General features: G+C 36.4%; 1 protein-coding gene across 1 annotated transcript in view; it reads right to left on the bottom strand.

Annotated features, from left to right (window-relative positions):
- Znf277 (zinc finger protein 277) overlaps positions 1 to 19,081 on the bottom strand; it is an 85,367-nt gene that overhangs the window by 38,775 nt on the left and 27,511 nt on the right. The window contains exon 2 of the mRNA XM_090333046.1: positions 6,029 to 6,230. Within this exon, the coding sequence (XP_090189172.1) occupies positions 6,029 to 6,230 (202 nt within the window). The remainder of the gene's footprint in view (positions 1 to 6,028; positions 6,231 to 19,081) is intronic.

Raw genomic sequence — 19,081 nt, 5'->3', positions numbered from 1 at the left:
CAGACCTTATCTGCCTAAGGTATTGGAACAGAATTGGGACTGGAACTTGATCTCTCTAGTTCAAAGGCCAAATTTCAAATTTCATCTGCTACAAGATAGGGCCCATAGTTGCCTATGAGGATCAGCCTGTACAAGAATTGCAGAAAAAGGAAGGTAGTAACAGGAAGAAGCCTTTAGAGTTACAGTTGAGATGGATATTTGGAACTTTTCTTTCTTCAAAGACCAAGGTAGTTGCATAGAATGTATTCTGACAAAATAAAAAGTCAATGCTCATGCTCTTACTAGGCTTACTTGCTCACTGCTGGTGTTCTGCCACTTGAGGCACATAACCAGTCTGGCTAACTAATGTTGCAAAACTTTTCGGCCTAGTTGTGTTCAAACCTTGATCCTCATTCTGAGTAGCTAGGATTCCATTTGGGAGCCATCAATGACTGGCTGAGAGAAGTCTGTTTCTGAGCAGCATTCTAGGTAACAACAGCCCTCCTATCTTCCAGTTGAAAACTGACACCAGCAGTTTGTGGTGGTGGATTTACAACTATGTGATCAGGTGCAAAGAAGCCACTGCAGATGTTGGCAGTGACCTGACTTCAAGTCAGTAGGTATGTGTCAGAGGTTTTCCATGTTGGTGCAGTATCTCCTTGATCTCTGAAGGGAAGGATCCCATCATATACTACTTATTTTGTAACACTACAAGCTAATAAGCACAATTACAATGATTAATTATCATGGAGAGATTCTGTTTAGCAATACCTGAGGGCTTCCCAAGGGGAAAAGGGTCAAAAACTATTGCTATCTGCTCACAGTCTTGCAGTCTTTGGTTAAAAGTTATTTTACTGTTCCATTAACAAATATTTAAGAACTTTTGCACTGATATTTTCTGGTATCATCTCTAGCTGTATATCTGAGATGTTAGGTGGGTTACAAGGGTGGGTGAGAAAAGTAGACTGGTCCAATCGGAATGAAGTTATCATTTCTGTGTTTTCTTCCTGATCAAAATTGGGTGACAATATCAAAGAACAAAGTACAATGCATAACAAATATAAATTATATAATTTAAATATTTAAAATCATGGAGGATAACTTATTGTGGTATATAGATAAATACAAAACTTCACTTGCAACACACGTCTTACTTAAGCGTGAAACTGAAGTAAGAAACATTCTACTTAACAGTAATTTTTTTCGGTTTAAATTAGAATTAACGGGTATTAATATGTACCTTTCCTTATGGTTACTATAAGCTCTGAAACAGATTCTATTCGATTAAGAGTGTGGTGGCAGCAGATCTTACTCCCACCCCTTCTTGCTCCCTGAACCTTTCTTCCCTCCTTTCCTGGTAATGTGGATTGGATTCAGGGTCTCAAACTTGAGCCATACTCAAATCCTTGTTTTAAGTGTTTCTTCAGTTAGGGTTTTGTGATTTTACACACACACACACACACACACACACACTTACCATGGTTCTTTTGTTTTCAATCTTTAGGTATTACTTAGTATTTTTCTTCTGTAGCATATTCATATTGTTACTACTTCACCTACAAAGGTGGCCATGAAATAATATATGGTATGAAAGTTGTTGGAATGACAGTAAATCACCAGCAAATACTATTTTTTCCCATATATTTATACTGTAATTAGTAGAAGGGTTACATTATATTCACCAGATAGAGGGTATATGACTTCACAAACATTGATACCCTTTCTCATGTCTTGGTCCCCATTTATACATTTTTTTTCTTTCAAAAGAATCCACACTGGGGCCGGGAGTTTGGCCTAGTGGTTAAAGTGCTTGCCTAGCATGCATGAAGACCCGGGTTCGATTCCTCGGTACCACATACATAGAAAAACAAGCCGGAAGTGGTGCTGAGGCTCAAGTGATAGAGCTCTAGCCTTGAGAAAATCCAAGGACAGTTCTCAGGCCCTGAGCTCAAGCCCAGGACTGGCAAAAAAAAAAAATAATAAAAATAAAAAAAATAATAAAGAATCCACACTGTATCTCAGAACTGTATCACAAAAATATTCTTGTAGCAACATCTTGCTTGGCCCTCACTGTGACTGGTAGACTTATTGACAAAAGGGTAAAAGTTTAAGTTTGTAATTAAGTAGCAATGAACAACTGAAATTTAATTCAGAAGTAGGCAGGAATTATCTTCTGAAGCAATTTTATCTACTGAATAAAACTAGCCAATAGCTCAGTATAAATAACTATGTTAAATGGTCTCAATGGAAAGATTTAAATTTCTTCAATTTTCTCTGCCCCAGGAAATGTCACTGCTACTTTGTTTCAATAAAGAAAAAAGATCTTCTTTCCTGATGGTACTGAGGGCTTGAACTCAAGTTCTGGGCAGTCCACACTAACACTTCTGGCTTTTTTCTGACTAGTGTTACTGTAGGTAAGAGCCTTACATACTTTACTGCTGGTCTGGCTTTGAACTGTGACTTGCAGATCTCAGCCTCCAGAGTAGCTAGGATTGCAGACATGAATCACCAACATCCGACTGTTTATGTTGTATAAAACACAAACTAAGCTCATTCTGTATTTATTATTTATCATCTTTTAAAAATTATTCTAAAGGAACAACTCCTAGAAGTTCTGAATGAACTCATTCACTCACTGTTTTCATCTATCTCTGATACTTCCTTTTCTGAATTAGGATTAAGTCTCATAATGTTGAGAAGATGGTAACTACCCTGATCACAAAGTACTTGTTTCAGAGAGAAATTTTTAGTTTCACTAAATTGTATGAGGCCATTGTTTGGAAATATTAAAATAAACTTCAAAGCCACAGAGTTTACACAGATACATTGGTAGTGAATTTGAATTAATCCCATTTTTATACTCTGAACAAAATGTAACATTTGAAACACTTAAATATGTACTATTTAAGAAATACCTAATTTAGGGGCTGGGAGTTTGGCCTAGTGGTAGAGTGCTTGCCTACCATGCACAAAGACCTGGGTTCAATTCCTTGGTACCACATACATAGAAAAAAGCTAGAAGTGGTGCTGTGGCTCAAGTGGTAGAGCTCTAGCCTTGAGAAAAGTCCAAGGACAGTGCTCAGGCCCTGAGTTCAAGCCCCACAACTGGCCAAAAAACCCCCACCCTAATTTAAATATTTTTAGAATTTTAAAGATATGTTTATATATAAAATATACAAATAAATTAAATATATATACTTTTTTTTTTTTTGCCAGTCCTGGCTTGAGCTCAGGGCCTGAGCACTGTCCTTGGACTTGCTCAAGGTTAGAGCTCTACCACTTGAGCCTCAGCACCACTTCCGGCTTTTTTCTATGTATGTGGTACCGAGGAATCGAACCCGGGTCTTCATGCATGCTAGGCAAGCACTTTAACCACTAGGCCAAACTCCTAGCCCCAATATATATACTTCTATATAAAATAAAAAGATATATTTTATGTATAAAATATAATAGAAAAATATATTTATACATTAAAATTTTAATATATATTAGAATTATTGTTGAGAAAACACTTAAATATGTACCATTTAAAAAGCTGGGCATTAGTGGCTCATGCCTGTAATCCTAGCTACTCTGGAGGCTGAGATCTGAGGATCGTGATTTAAAGCTAGCCTGGGCATGAAAGTCCATGAGACTCTTATCTCCAATTAATCACCAGAAAACTGGAAGTGGCACTATGGCTCAAGGGATAGAGTCATAGCCCTGAGATGAAGAGCTGAGGGATAGTGCCCAGTCCCAGAGTTCAAGTCCTATGACCCACAAAAAAATCCCAAACCCCCAAAACAAAAAACATTTATTTTATTGCCTAACTACTCAGGAGAATGATTCATCACCCCATTTAATAATTGATTCCTAAGCCCTGAGATTTAGTCAAGTAATTTGATTTTCCTGCCCACATATGGACAATAGGATTACTATGAATGATATCCAAAGAGAGACCAATCACTACAAAGATAGCTATTTAACTATTATACACATAAGCAGAAAGGAGAAAACACAAATTCAGATTCAGACTTGAAAACTATAATAAAAGTCTTAATGCTTCTCAAGTATCACTGATAGGGGATCATCATCAATTTCTGTCATTTATTAAGGATACTTTGTGTTTCTTTAATGGCAAAAGAGTTTTATAAAAAAAGAAAAGCTGAGCAATATAAGACTTACTCATTTAGTAGTTCTGTCACTAGTTACTTGGATGAGTAAAGAATTGGAAAATGTCTGGCCTAAAAAGTATCTAAAATAAAATCTTCAGATTTTACTACATCCTGTTATTAGGCATTATGTGTAAGAAAGCTCTGAGGACACACTCTAGGTGTGTCCTAGAGTTCTTTTTTTGTTTTAGTGCTGGTAGTCAGGCTTGAAATCAGGGCCTTGTGCTCTTGCTTGTTGTTTTTCAATCTAGGATGGCACCTGAGCCATATCTCATCTTCCAGCTTTTTGTTGGTTAATTGGAGATAGGAGTATCACAGACTTCTCTGCCAGGGTTGGCTTTGAACCAGAATCTTTCACATCTCGGCCAGCTGAGTGGCTAGGATTATAGGGGTGAGCCACCAGGTTTACAGTCCCTTCCTAACCTAGCTTATTTCTTTGGAAGACCTATACTTAGAAGCAGCTACTTTCTATGAGTGATATATATATATAGATTGAAGGATACAGAACTTATTTATAGGAATGGTCTGATATTTGGATTATTCTAATATTTTTAAATAAAATCAGGATAGAATATCTCAAAATGGAGTCTTACAGATTTAAGGTTTACCGAAAGGAAACTCCATGCAGTTTAAAAGGCGAAGGTTTATTGAGAGAGGGAGGGAGGGAGGGAGGGAGGAAGAGAGAGAGAGAGAGAGAGAGAGAGAGAGAGAGAGAGAGAGAGAGAGAGAGAGAGAGACAGAGAGACAGAGAGAGAGAGAGAGAGAGAGAGAGACAGAGAGACAGAGAGAGAGAGAGAGAGAGAGAGAGAAAACAGACCTCCAGCTGCACAAGATGGAGTCAGGCGGAAGAAGAAGGCCTTATGGCCAAAAGTGAGAGATTATATAGGGGGAGGAGTGTGGCCACAGCGGAAGCGGATGTGACCTCAGAGGATGAAGAAATACTTCAGACTGGGGGACCTCCCACTGCTTCCAGACATGCCAGTTGCCAAGGTTACAGTCTGGGCAAGGATTTCCAGGGTGCGCAGGAGAAAACCAAGGGAAGGAATCATTTTTCCCAGGCAGACCTAACAACAGAGAATGGCAAATTATGCATTTTCAGTACTACTATGATATTGTCTCTATAGAAAATGTTTTTTAAAATTCCAATCAGTTATGATACAAATGTAAGTACTCCAATGGAGCTAATTAAGAGAAATTATCATCCTTTGGATGATGACTTACAGAATAGTTGTATTGCTTACCTGCTAGTATGGTTATTGTAAGTTAAATGTATACTCACTTTTAGCAGGAGCAGTGTAGGTCAAGTTCCACACAAAAATTTTTTTCATATATGTTCAAGTCCTGGCAGCTCTAATAGTCCTCATTTCTATTTGCATTTGCATCTTCCTTCTCATCCTCTTTGCCTTAGTACCTCCAATAGTGACCTACTAGGCAACTACACTGACCCTTGGGATTTAATGAAAGATTATTTCCTGGTTTTTGATCAGACATGATCAGATATGCTATGATAGTAGCACTTAAATTGAGATTTATTTGGACAAGATTTTCTTGGATTGAAAGATTCCAAGGATCTCTGTCTGTAAGCAACAAGTCTTTTCTGGAAAAACCCACTCAGAGAAATATCTATGTTCTAAACTTTGAAGAGAATGTTATTTTGATGAGATGAACGGTATCAACAGTCTCATGGAATGTGAAAAAGGAAACATTTGCTATTCTTTGGAAAGCTGATCACTTTCCAGGAAAAGCATGAGTTCAAGTTTCACTGATTCAACTTACATGTTCTAGACAATAAAAATTAAAGTATCATGTTTTAAAAAGTCTGAGAAAAAATTTGAAAAAAAGAATCTTAAAAGTTACATTTGTACAAGAGTTGCTTAATATACAAGCCATTTCATTACCTTTGGAAGTCAGCAACCAACTTGACATCAGCTATGACAATCTTATGTTCAATAATCATGTGCTTCAGAAGCTTGTCTTGTTCAGCCACAGGAAAATGTTCTTCACAGCAAATGCACAGCACAGATGGAGAACCTTCTAAAGTGGTAGTGCCACCTGGACTTTCTGGCAGAGAAAGTGGCTCTAGGATACAGTCCTTACTGTCTGGAAGAGACCAAAAATGAGAAAGATTAAAAAACATACACACAGAGAAACCAACTCTTTAGCTCTTTAGACGGATGATTTTTCACCTCCTGAATATAAAAGATCTTGAAGATATTTGTCTACATCCAAAAAGAAAAAACATAGCAACAGAGAGAACTTTATTATCATTTAGACATTTGTGTCACCTAAAGACAGGGAGTACTGCAAAGCATCTTAACTCTCTACTACCACTGTCTCTACTTTCTATCCTGAGTTGGAGAAAACCATTTGTCAAGATAGTCATTCCAAGCTGGTTACTAGCAGCAATTCTGCTTAGGAGGAGGAACACTGTAAAAGGCTGAGTTAAGGTTCTAAGGAAGCCTGTCATGTACACTGAGTTATCATACAAAGGCAAGTACATAACTGAGGCAACAGAGGGTGCCGGGCAGTCCTTCAGGTTGCTTTCTGTTATGCTCGTTATTTATCACACATAGAGAAGATAATTTTCAGACTGGAGTCATGGCTCAAGTATTAGAGTGTACTAGCTATGACTGACTCACACAATGAAGATAATTATTGGTTCAACACAACATCTGCTGGGTGAATGAGGTAACAATTTTGTATGTTGATTTATGTCTATTATTTATTTATTACACGAGTAATGTCATAGAGTATTTTTGTGTGTGTGGAGATAAAATGCTCAATGACTACATACACATAATTTTTGGTTTATATTATTTCTTTTCCTTACATCACCTACAGTATCTTCAAGGGTATAAGTTGAAGGGTATAAGATCTAGGTCACTAATCTCAAGCCTTCAAACAATAAGCATTTGTGCCAAGACTCATTAATCTGTCAAGGAAGACACCTAAACTGGTCACCTGATTTAGGTGAATGCATAGGATAAGGACAGTAGCATATAGCTTCTGGCATTGAGAATCTTTTTATTATATTCTTTTATTGTAATGTATAGAGGGGTTACAGTTACATTCACCAGATTGGTATTGAGAATCTTTTTCAGAAATAAAGATAGCTATTACACACAATAGTCTTTGAGGTTAGGTCATTATTTGTTTTTTTTTTTCCTGTTATACATTAATTCTGAATTTTAACCTTATGATCTAAAAATTCTTAATCTGATAAGTTTTTTTTATTGTATTTAATAAAAGGGTAACATGATATTTGCCAGATAGAAGGTGCATTAATTCACATACATTGATACCCTTCCACATGTCTTGGTCCCATTACCCTTCCCCCAACCCCCCTCTGGGTTTTCCCCCCCTTCCCTGTCCAATTTCAAGTAACCAAATACAAATGTATCCAATATATCAGATAACAAAGTGAGATATTGTGTCAATATGAGATAACAAAGGAACAGCAAAAGAGATGAGATAACATAGCACATTAAGGACAGCAATCATTCATTATATGGCTTTTGTTTCAATATCCTAGAGGTCCATTCAATTAGCTTCATACTATATGGCCTTATGTATCAAGTTTATGCTCTATTGCAAATCTCTGCTAGGAGAGCCCAAGGTTTCTACATGTTATGATGAATGAGGGAAACCATTCAGCCTAAGTTCCTTTGAGTCTGGCTTACTTCACTTAATATGATTTTTTCTAAGTCTTTCCATTTCCTAACAAATGGGGCGATGCCATTTTTTTCTGACAGCAGCATAGAATTCCATTGTGTACAAATACCACATCTTGTGTATCCATTCATCAACTGAGGGACATCTAGGTTGGTTCCATATCTTTGCTATGGTGAATAATGCTGCAATGAACATTGATGTGCTAGTGGATTGAGTATGCCCTAGTTTCTGGATGGTTGGGTAAATGCCAAGTAGTGGAACTGCTGGGTCATAGGGAAGCTCTATGTTTAGCCTTTTGAGGCACTGCCACACTGCTTTCCATAGTGGTTGAACAAGTTTGCACTCCCACCAACAGTGTAGTAGTGATCCCTCCTGGCCACATCCCCTCCAGCATCTATTGTTATTAGTTTTCCTGATCCTGGCCATTCTAACTGGAGTGAGGTGGAATCTTAGTGTTGTTTTGATTTGCATTTCTTTTATGACCAGAGATGTTGACCATTTCTTCATGTGTCTATAGGCTATTTTTGTTTCTTCTTCAGAGAAGACTCTCTTTAAGTCTTTGGCCCATCTTTTAATGGGATGGTTGTTACTTTGGAGATTAGTTTTGGAGTGATTTAATTTTTTGAGTTGTTGATATATTTTACATATGAGGCCTTTGTCTGTTGTATGGTTGGTGAAGATCTTCTTCCACTCTGTAGGCTTCCTAACTAATTTACTAGCTATGTCCTTTGCCATACAAAAGCTCTGCAGTTTAATGCAGCACAGACTGTCTAGTTGGATCAAAAAGCAAGATCCATCATTCTGCTGTCTTCAAGAGACACATCTTACCCAAAAAAACAAACACCTTTTGAAAATGAGAGATTGGAATAAACTCTATCAAGCTAACGGCCCCCATAAACAGGCTGGAGTTGCCATCCTCATATCAGATAAAATAGACTTCAAACTAAAATTAGTGAGAAAAGACAAAGAAGGTTACTACATACTACTAAAGGGATCTTTCCTCCAGGAAGACATAACGATCCTAAATATCTACACACCCAATTCCGGAGCACCAAACTTCATCAAGCAAACTTTACGTTCACTGAAACCATACAGAGATCAAAATACAGTGATTGTTGGTGACTTTAACACACCACTCTCACCTATGGACAGATCAACAAGGCAAAAACTCAATAGAGAAACCTTAGAATTGAACAACTATATAGACCAACTAGATCTAGACATCTGCAGAATATTCCACCCAACAACAACACAATATACGTTTTTTTTCAGCAGCACATGGAACATTTTCCAAAATAGACCACATCTTAGGCCATAAAACAAGCCTGCACAGATTCAGAAATACTGAAATTATTCCCTGCACGCTCTCAGACCACAAAGGCATCAAATTGGAATTGAACACACATCTCCACCAACGAAAACCCTGTAACTCCTGGAGATTAAACAACACATTGTTGAATCACCAATGGGTCATCGAAGAGATCAGAACAGAAATCCAACAGTTTATGAAATTTAACAATAAGGAGCACACAAAATACCAGCTCCTTTGGGACACAGCAAAGGCAGTACTCAGAGGAAAATTTATAGCGCTGAGTGCCTACAACAACAAGTTGGAAAAATCGCAAACCAACAAGTTAATGTTTCACCTTAAGCTCCTGGAAAAAGAGCAACAAACCAACCCGAACCCCAGTAGAAGAAAGCAAATTATTAAAATCAAAGCAGAATTAAATGACTTGGAATCCAAAAAAACTATAGAAAGAATCAACAAAACAAGGAGTTGGTTCTTTGAGAGAATTAACAAAATTGACAAACCCTTAGCAAACCTTACCAAAAAAAGAAGAGAGCATATCGAAATAAACAAAATCGCAGATGAAAATGGTAATATCACGACGGAAATTACCAAGATCCAGAGTATCATGAGGGAATACTTCTCAAACCTATATGCCAACAAATTTGAGAATCTAGAAGAAATGGATGAATTCCTAGCCAATATTAACATACCCACACTGAACCAAGAAGAACTGACCCAACTAAACAGGCCTATTTCAAGCACTGAAATAGAAATGGCAATAAGAGACCTTCCACCTAAGAAAAGTCCAGGGCCAGATGGATTCACTGCTGAATTCTATAAGGTCTTCAAAGCAGAACTCACACCAATACTCCTCAAGCTCTTCAACGAAATTGAAAATGAAGGTTCCTTACCAAACTCATTCTATGAAGCCAGTATAACCCTCATCCCCAAACTAGGCAGAGATTCATCAAAGAAAGAGAACTATAGACCTATTTCTTTGATGAACATCGATGCAAAACTTCTCAACAAAATACTGGCCAACCGTCTACAACAACTTATCAAAAAAATTTTACACTATGATCAAACAGGATTCATCACAGGGAGGCAAAGCTGGTTCAACATACATAAATCAATTAATATAATTCAACACATCAACAGGAGCAAGGACAAAAATCACATGATTGTCTCAATAGATGCGGAAAAGGCATTTGACAAGATCCAACACCCCTTTATGTTAAAAGCTCTGGAGAAACTAGGAATCCAAGGAACATTCCTCAATATAATAAAGGCTGTGTATGACAAATCCACAGCTAGTATTATACTTAATGGTGAAAAGCTAAAGCCATTCCCTCTAAAATCAGGAAAGAGACAAGGATGCCCACTCTCTCCACTCCTCTTTAACATAGCATTAGAATTCCTAGCCAATGCAATAAGGCAAGAAGCAAGCATAAAGGGGGGATCTAAGTAGGGAAAGAGGAAGTAAAACTATCCCTCTTTGCAGATGACATGATTCTGTATTTAAAGAATCCTATAGACTCTACTCCGATAAGTTTTTAATCATTTGCTGGTACACTGTTAATTATGGCTTAATTAGGTAAGAGGGGACCATTTCTTCACCCATTTATCAAAAAGTTCAACAGCTCATATTTTCACCATCATTGTTTTTATTTTTTCCCAATGTCTTACTGCAAACTCTTGACAATTTTTCTGTGGTTCCTTCTTCCTTCTGTGGGTCTAATGTCCAGGTTTTCTTTTTCTTTTCCTTCCTTCTTTCTTCCCTCCCTCCCTCTCTCCCCATTCTCTCCCTCTCTCTCTCTCTCCCTCTCTCTCTGTCTCTCTCTCTCTCTCTGTCTCTCTCTCTCTGTCTCTCTCTCTCTGTCTCTCTCTCTCTCTGTCTCTCTCTCTCTCTCTGTCTCTCTCTCTCTCTCCATCCTTCTTTCTTATTGGTTGTGGGGCTTGAGCTCTGGGCTTGGGCGCTGTCCCTGAGCTCTTTGGCTCAAGGATAGTTCTCTGGTGGTTAAGTGGCGATAAGAGTCTCATGGACTTCCATGCCCAGGCTGGCTTTGAACCAGCATCCTCAGATCTCAGCCTCCTGAGTAGTTACAGGCATGAGCCCACCAGTGCCTGGCCTTCTTTTTTTTTAATTTTTTTTTTTTGTATAAAAATCTTTTTCCTTCCTTCCTTCCTTCCTTCCTTCCTTCCGTTTCCTTCTTTCTTCCTCCTTCTTCTCCCCGGTAATTCAAAATATTAAAAAGCAATAAAAGCCAAGTGCTTGTCACTACAAAGGTATAAAGAAACAAAATTGTATTTGGGAAGTTGAATTACTATATTTTAGAAAAACAATGTGTGTGTGTATGTGTGTGTGTGTGTGTGTGTGTGTGTGTGTTGGTGTGCACACCAATACTGGGGCTTGAACTCAGGGCTTCAAGCTCTTGCTTGGCTTTTTCTTCTCATTTGGCATTCTACTACTTGTGCCATGTCTATAGTGTCACCTTTATAATTGCTAATTAGAGCTGAGTCACTTGAATTTGTCTGCTTGGGCTGATTTCAAACTGTAATTCTCATACTTCAGCCTCCAGAGTAGTTCCTGAGGAAAAAAACAAGCTTTATTATTACTTTTATTTATTTTTCAGTTTGAGGGCTTGAACTCAGGGCCTGGGCACTGTCCCTGAGCTCTCTTGCTTAAAACTAGTGCTATAGCACTTTGAGTAACAGCTCTAATTCCGGTTTTCTATTGGTTAACTGGAGATGAGTTTCAAGGACTTTTCTGTCCTGGCGGGGTTTGAACTGCACTTTTCAGATCTCAGCCTCCCAAGTAGCTATGGTTATAGGCATGAGCCACCGGTACCCAGTTTACTAGAGCATTTTTATCTAGTTGTATACTGTCTACCATAATGAATGCCATCATTTTATATAGTGTTAAATATGCTACATATACAGTATAACCTTAATTAACTCACAATACCTATAATAAAGGAGATCACTGTTATTGTGTAATTTTGCAAAGGAGGAAACTGAGAGGCACTTTGAAGCTAAGTGACCTCTGCTAGGTATGCATTAAATGGAGATGAAATCTTTTCTTGTAAACAGAGTCACCTCTGTTTAAGCTGATACACAGGAGGCTGAGATTTGAGGATCCCAGTTCAAAGCCAGCCTATGCATGAAAGTCCATGAGACTATTATCTCCAATTGACCACCAGAAAACTGGGAGTGGTACTGTAGCCTTGAGCTGAAGAGCTCAAGGACAGTACCCAGACTCAAAGTTCAAGCACCACCACATACAAACAAACAAACAAAGAAACAAAGAAAAAATAATGGATTGGAAAGAGGCAGTCTCAAGATAGGGAGACCAGTTTGGAGACTGCTACAAATGTTTAAGCTTGAGACTGCATCAAAAGCATAGTAAAATGACAACAGAGGCAGAAGAATACATAGCGGTTTGTCTCAAGGACCATGAATCTGATAAAGCAGAAGAAAGTAAATCACATTTGGCTACTTTCAGCAGAGTCAAACTATCCTGGAAATTCTGCTCTGGCCTCAAATTTATTTCATGTATGTGTTACAAACTGTGACACAATTGATGTGTTCTAGTTCTCACTTCCAAGAGTAACTGTCCAAATCGGCTATGAAAACTACCATCCCAATAAAGTTGAGTCGTGAGATTCTACATTAATTATTAACAGTTTCACTAAATTTGGTAAGATTCTCAAAATGTCAAATTATTATTATTCTAGGCCAGTGCGCTTCTGGAAGTTTAATGTGTATATGAGTCACCTGGTGATTTTTAAAATACAGATTCTGATTCAGTACACAGATTCTAATGAAGTAGGCGTGGTGGCCATGGAAATGTACCATTCAAATTTCCTGCTGTTATGAGCATAACTGACAGGAGGAACTTCAAGTGCTATGCTCTGAAATAACATTTGCACTGAAGCTAAGAATCCAACATGCTCCCCTCAGTCAATGACTGGGATCAATATTAAATATATACAAGAAACCCCTACAACTAAGCAAGACAATAAAATTAGGTAAAAGCCTTGAACAGTCCCTCCTCCAAATAAGATATATAAGTGGCCAAGATAACATTAAGAGGTTACAAATTAAGGAAATACAAACAAAAATTATAGAGCTACCAGCTTAAGACAATTTAAATATTATATATACATAGACATAAACTACAACAACAAATGTCAACAGGATGTAGAGAAACTGGAACTTTTGGGCACTTCTGGTACGTGCTGTCAAAAAAATTGTATTGTGGGGGCTGGGAGTTTGGCCTAGTGGTAGAGTGATTGCCTAGTATGCACCAAAGGATAACATGCTAAACTAATACCTGGAATTTTGTTTTTTAAAAGGATGATCAATAGGGAATCCATTTAGGCTCTAAAACTTAATTTCAAAGAAATAAGCTATTAATATTTTAAATTAATCTTTGATGGGATAAACATAGGAAAGGATTATCTTCAATTTTGTTATATTCTTTACTTCACTGATAAGTAACTCTACTCCAGTGAAAGTGCAAAGATCAAATCATTCCACACCTGCAAAATAACTGAATGAAAAACACATTCTGGAACATATTTTTCTCTGAACTTTAAAATACCTACATGTTCAATTTATAGCTTTAATTTTGGTGGAATAACAATGTACTGGGTTTTTTTTTTCTTTTTTTTTGGTGAAAGTTATTTTGAATTAAATTCTTGCCATATTTCATGAAATGATTAAAAGATATTTTCTGGCCAGGAGTATGGCCTAATTGTAGAGTGCTTGCCTAGCATGCACAAAAACCCAGGCTCAATTCTTCAGTACCACATACATAGAAAAGCTGAAAGTCATGTTGGGGTTCAAGTGGTAGGAGATGAGGAAAGCCCAAGGACAGTGCTCAGGCCCTGAGCTCAAGCCACAGTACTGGCAAAAAAAAAAAAAAAAATTGTGTAGTGGTTACCAATACATTAAATATAGGATAATCACATGATCTAGTATTCTCACTTTTTGCTATTTGCCCAAAGGAAGTGAAAACATGATCTCAAAGATATTTGCATGTTTACTGACACTTTACTCATAACAACCAACAGGTAGAAACAACTGCGGAATGGGCAATATATGTAATTATATGGCATATAATTACAATAAATATTACTCATGGAAGAAAAGAATCCTTGAAAAAGGAAATCATGTCAAGTGCTCTGATATGGATGAACCTCAAGGGTATTGTAACTGAAATAAGTAAGGTAAGTAACAAAAACAAACACTGCATGGCTCTAGTGGTAGAGTAGGTGCAAGACCCAAAGTTTAAATCCTAGTAGAGCAAAACCAAAGTAAATCCAAACAAAAATACCAACCCATCACTAAAACTACATGATTCTACTTATATATAGTATCTAAAGTAGCTAAACCCATTAAAACAGTAAAAGGGAATGTTGGAGAGCAGGTAAAGCAATTATTATACAAGATGAAAAAGTTCTGGAGAGCTGTGCAATATGGTCCATCTAGTTAACAATTTTCTCTTTCTCTCTTCTATGTTTTAGTACTGGGGCTTGAACTCAAGAGCTTGAGCTCTTGCTTATTAGCTTTTTCTGCTCATGATTGGTGTTCTTCCATTTAAGTCACACCTCCACTTCTGGCTTTTTGCTGGTTAACTGGAAATAAGAGTCTTACAAATTTATCTGCTTGGGATGGTTTTGATTGGTGACCCTCACATCTCAGTCTTCTGAGTAGCTTATAAGTGGTAGCCACCAGCACCCAGATATATTTAACATTTTAAGAAGATTACAAGTATCTTTTAACCGCAATCTAAAAAAAAAAAAAAGAACAAGTCAATGTTGAACTTTAATGGTTTCTTTAACTCCTACCAACCTAAATGATCAAATTACTTAATCTCTGTTAAATTATTTCCACAACAAAATGGGCTAATCATAATTCTCATCTGAAAGAGGCAATAAGGGTCAAGTGACAAAATTAATGCAAAACACATTGTGGTAGACACCATCATTCAATAAGAACTTTAGTAGTTATTATTACTGTTGATGAGTATACATTGTATGTTTGAAGATACAAAAGATAGAAATCATCTGCACTGATGCATTACAAATTCCTGTAGATTAATTAAATATACAAAATCTTAGCCCCCCCCACATGATCTACTCCACATTATATGTAGTAAAGTCTTCTAAAAATATAAGCCACCTTCCAACTATCTACTTTCAAGTCCTGATTATATTTTTTGAAACTCAAAAACCTTTCCATTATCCCATTGATAATTCTGCTATTTCTGTAGCACATTAAAATTGAGAGGGAAGAAAACACTGAGATAAGGGATATTAAAGGAATATATATGTAGTGTGTGCGTGTGCGTGTGCGTGTGTGAGCGTGAGTGAGCACACATTCATGCACAGGCGTGCAGGTTTTCAAGCGCATTCATGTGTCCCCACTGGTACTGGAACTTAACTCAGGTCCTCATGCTCTTGCTTAGCTTTTCTGCTCAAGTAGGATTTTTTTCCCCCCCCCAGGCAATTCTGGCAAAAATGTGGGAAACTAAGTAATACATGGCTCTTATTTCTTAATGCTTCTTACCTTGATCTATTCCACACAGATGAATTAGTTGTGTCTGCTTTACGAATGCAATAGTAACAATCATGTGGAAGCTGTTAAAAATGTGTTTTAATGGAAGTGGCATTGTGGCTCAAGTGGTAGAGAACTCACCTTGAAATAGGAAGCTCAGGGACATTGCCCAGGCCCAGAGTTCAAGCCCTATGAGTAGTAAAAATAAACAAACAAATAAATAAATAAATAAATAAATAAAGAAAGAAAGAAAGAAAGAAAGAAAGAAAGAATATAACTGCTGGGGTTGGAAGAGAACTTGCCTAGCAAGGGCAAGGCCCTGAGTTCAGTCCTCAGCTTTGAAAAACAAACAGGCAAAACATATATGCTTTAGAAATGTGGAATAATAACAATTCTCTCATGTATAAGTAAGTAATAATATGCTTTAAACCAAGTATATTCATTCCCATAGAATATTTAAATATTTAATCTAAATTCTACTATATATGAGACACTTAAGCTAAATGAAAAGAGTGAAGAATAATGTTATATACTATATGATTGCATTAAATACTTTTTCAAATCAAAGGTACTTAATTTCTTTGACTACACTTCTAAAGGTATTTCAGAGTATTAAAATTAAGACTACTACTTCTACAAGCTCTTTCTTCAATAGGGCCAGGACTAAGGAAGTTGGGCTGTCAGTGGAATTCAAGCCTGGATATATATTTCATTCTTAGAAGTAATGAGTGTTAAAGAGAAATGTCCTCAGCTTAACTCCCTTTTAGGTGTAGAATGTACAAGACTTTTGAATAATAAACTGAAAAAATTTAAAAGATATTAAATATTAAACTTAATGACAAATTTAATTTTGCCACCAATGCTTCTAACAGGATGGACACTGTAGCTAACAAAAGACACTGACAAATAAAAAAAGCAAAAAATAAAATAAAATACAATCAAGCATTCTGCAAGAATGGGGGAACCCAGTAATTGGTGTTTGTTCTTATTTTTTCAACTCCATTAGAAGACCAGAGATAGAAAGGGAAGAAAGTAAACTCTGACACAGGAAGATCTGCTCCATCATTGGCCTGCCTATTCGTCCTAAATAAGTAGAGATTGGTAGAGGTTTTATAAGATATCCACAAAGGTTAGGTTTAAGAGAAGTTACTTGATTTGTTTTGGCAGAGAATTACTTTAGAATTAGTAGTCTACTCAATATTTAAACCAGACAGGTTGGCAGCTAGAAAACTGTAAATTACCTGTCTGGTACTCCCTATTAAGTGTAATTAGTGTTTGGGATAGAATCATAAATTTCCGAGTTGTGAAGCTAATAGCTAATATATTTCTATTTGCAAAATTAAATAACTGTCATATCCCTATTTTAGTGCTTGATATCTTAATTCATTACTGTGAATATTTTTTAGTATAAAAAGTTGTTTTTATAAAACAGGTAAAGAATGCCTTTTCTGATACAGAAACTACTGTTCTAGACTGTTCAAAACTACTGTTCTATATATTTACTGATTTATACTGATTTAGAACACTTGAATATCTCAAGCTTCCTCAAAGGAGACACATACACACACAATCAATTAATTGAAAAAATTAGCTTTTGTCTTCCTACTGATAGGAAGTATTTTCCTTTGCTGACAGCTACATTATTAGGGTTTATGTTCTAAACATAGTGATAGTTTGTTATAACTACAAGTTAGTGTCTGTTAGATTTTTCAATTAAAGAAAAGGTATAGACATATCCTCTTGTCTTTGGATAAATAATTTTGGCTATGTAAAATAGCAAATATACCATATTCTAAAATTAAGAAAATTTATAACACACCAAATTCTAAAACTAAAACAATTTTGTTTTGTTGCTAAGATGTCAAAGTTAGCAATTACTAGTTTAGTCTAGCTTCTTTAGAAGATAACCTGTTATTGCCACAATGGAGCTTGAGTACAATAGTATTTATCAGACTATTTAGCATTGGTTGAGTCAGCTGAGGTTCTACCCTAGGAATTTAATTGCTGAAATAGTAAGGTAATGATTTTGAGCCTTCTCAATAACAAAGTGGCTTTGCAATAGGAAGGCTCTAAAAAATGTGAGATTAAACAAATTTTTTTCCTCTGTGAAAAAGGAAACATTCTTAAAGTTAAGCAAAGCTTTTGCAGCTATTCATTGTATACTACAGTTTTCTTAACTTGTTTCCCTAGAAAGAAGCCTCCTCCCAACTCATTTCCAGGCAAGAAACAAATTAAGAAAAAGCAGAATTCAAATATCATCAAACAATCCATTTATTTTTTTCACCTGGGAGGCTGCTGTTTACCAATCTGAAATGTTAAAAGCAGCAAAGGAGAAGAGAGAATCAAATGCATACCTGCCCAGGCAGACACCAAATCAGGATTTTCCTACTCAGCTTTAGTCACATGCCATTCCACCAGACAAGTGGTTTTGGCCTAAGTTTAATATTGTAACAAATCTTTTTCTTTGTGTTACTTGGACTTACTTTATTTGGTCTGCTTTTGTGAAGATACTTATGAATTGTTTTTTAAAGCTTCTCCTTGATACTTGAGACTCACTCATAGGCAGAAGATTACAAAAGATGTAATTCTCCAATTTTTTTTTTCTTTTTGCCAGTCATGGGACTTGAACTCAAGGCCTGAGCACTGTCCTTGGACACTTTTTTGCTCAAGGCTAGAGCTCTGCCACTTGAGCCACAAAGCCACTTCTGGCTTTTTCCGTATATGAGGTACAGAGGAATCAAAATCAGGTCTTGTTGCATGCTAGGCAAGGACTCTACCACTAGGCCAAACTCCTGGCCCAATTCTCCAATTTGTTCATTTTTTTACAACTATTCCATTGTTTGGTAGAGTTCAAAATCATAAATCCTGACTCCATAATAACGTGATAACATAATTTTATACTCATGTCTGATCCAATCAGAAAAAACAATACAGTTGACTTTAAAGATGAGAGATGAAATAGTAAAACAATGTGGAACTATCTAAGTAAGGCACAAAAGATTTTAGTCCTAGGATTTCAGACATTATCAACTTGCCTACATTTTATATCCACTTACAAAAGTGAATCCAAAAGTGGTTAAGATTTTCTTTAAAAGAATATATGGTCTAGTTGTGTTACATGGTACCCTGCAAACTGTTTCTATTTTGTAAAATTGGTGGTGTTTGATTTGTAGAGAACACAATGATAATAAAGAACTCTTAAAATCAACAAACTTCTATAAAAATTCAGAATAAGACAAAATGCTTTTGTGACTACTTGTGTGAGGTAATTAAGTAACAATCACTAAAACTGAGTCATTTATACAAACTACATAAAACATACAATAAATGTTTTAAAAAACATAGCAAATAAACAAGTGATTATGTATACTGACTAACCACAGCAACTGTCTGGTTTTTTACTTTGTATCTAAAAAAACTGCCTACC

Source organism: Megascapheus bottae, chromosome 5, assembly GCF_031878675.1.
Source record: "Megascapheus bottae isolate mThoBot1 chromosome 5, mThoBot2.hap1, whole genome shotgun sequence".
Lineage (NCBI taxonomy): Eukaryota > Metazoa > Chordata > Mammalia > Rodentia > Geomyidae > Megascapheus > Megascapheus bottae.
Note: the sequence above shows the minus strand (reverse complement) of the source record. Positions and strands in the feature narration are given on the sequence as shown.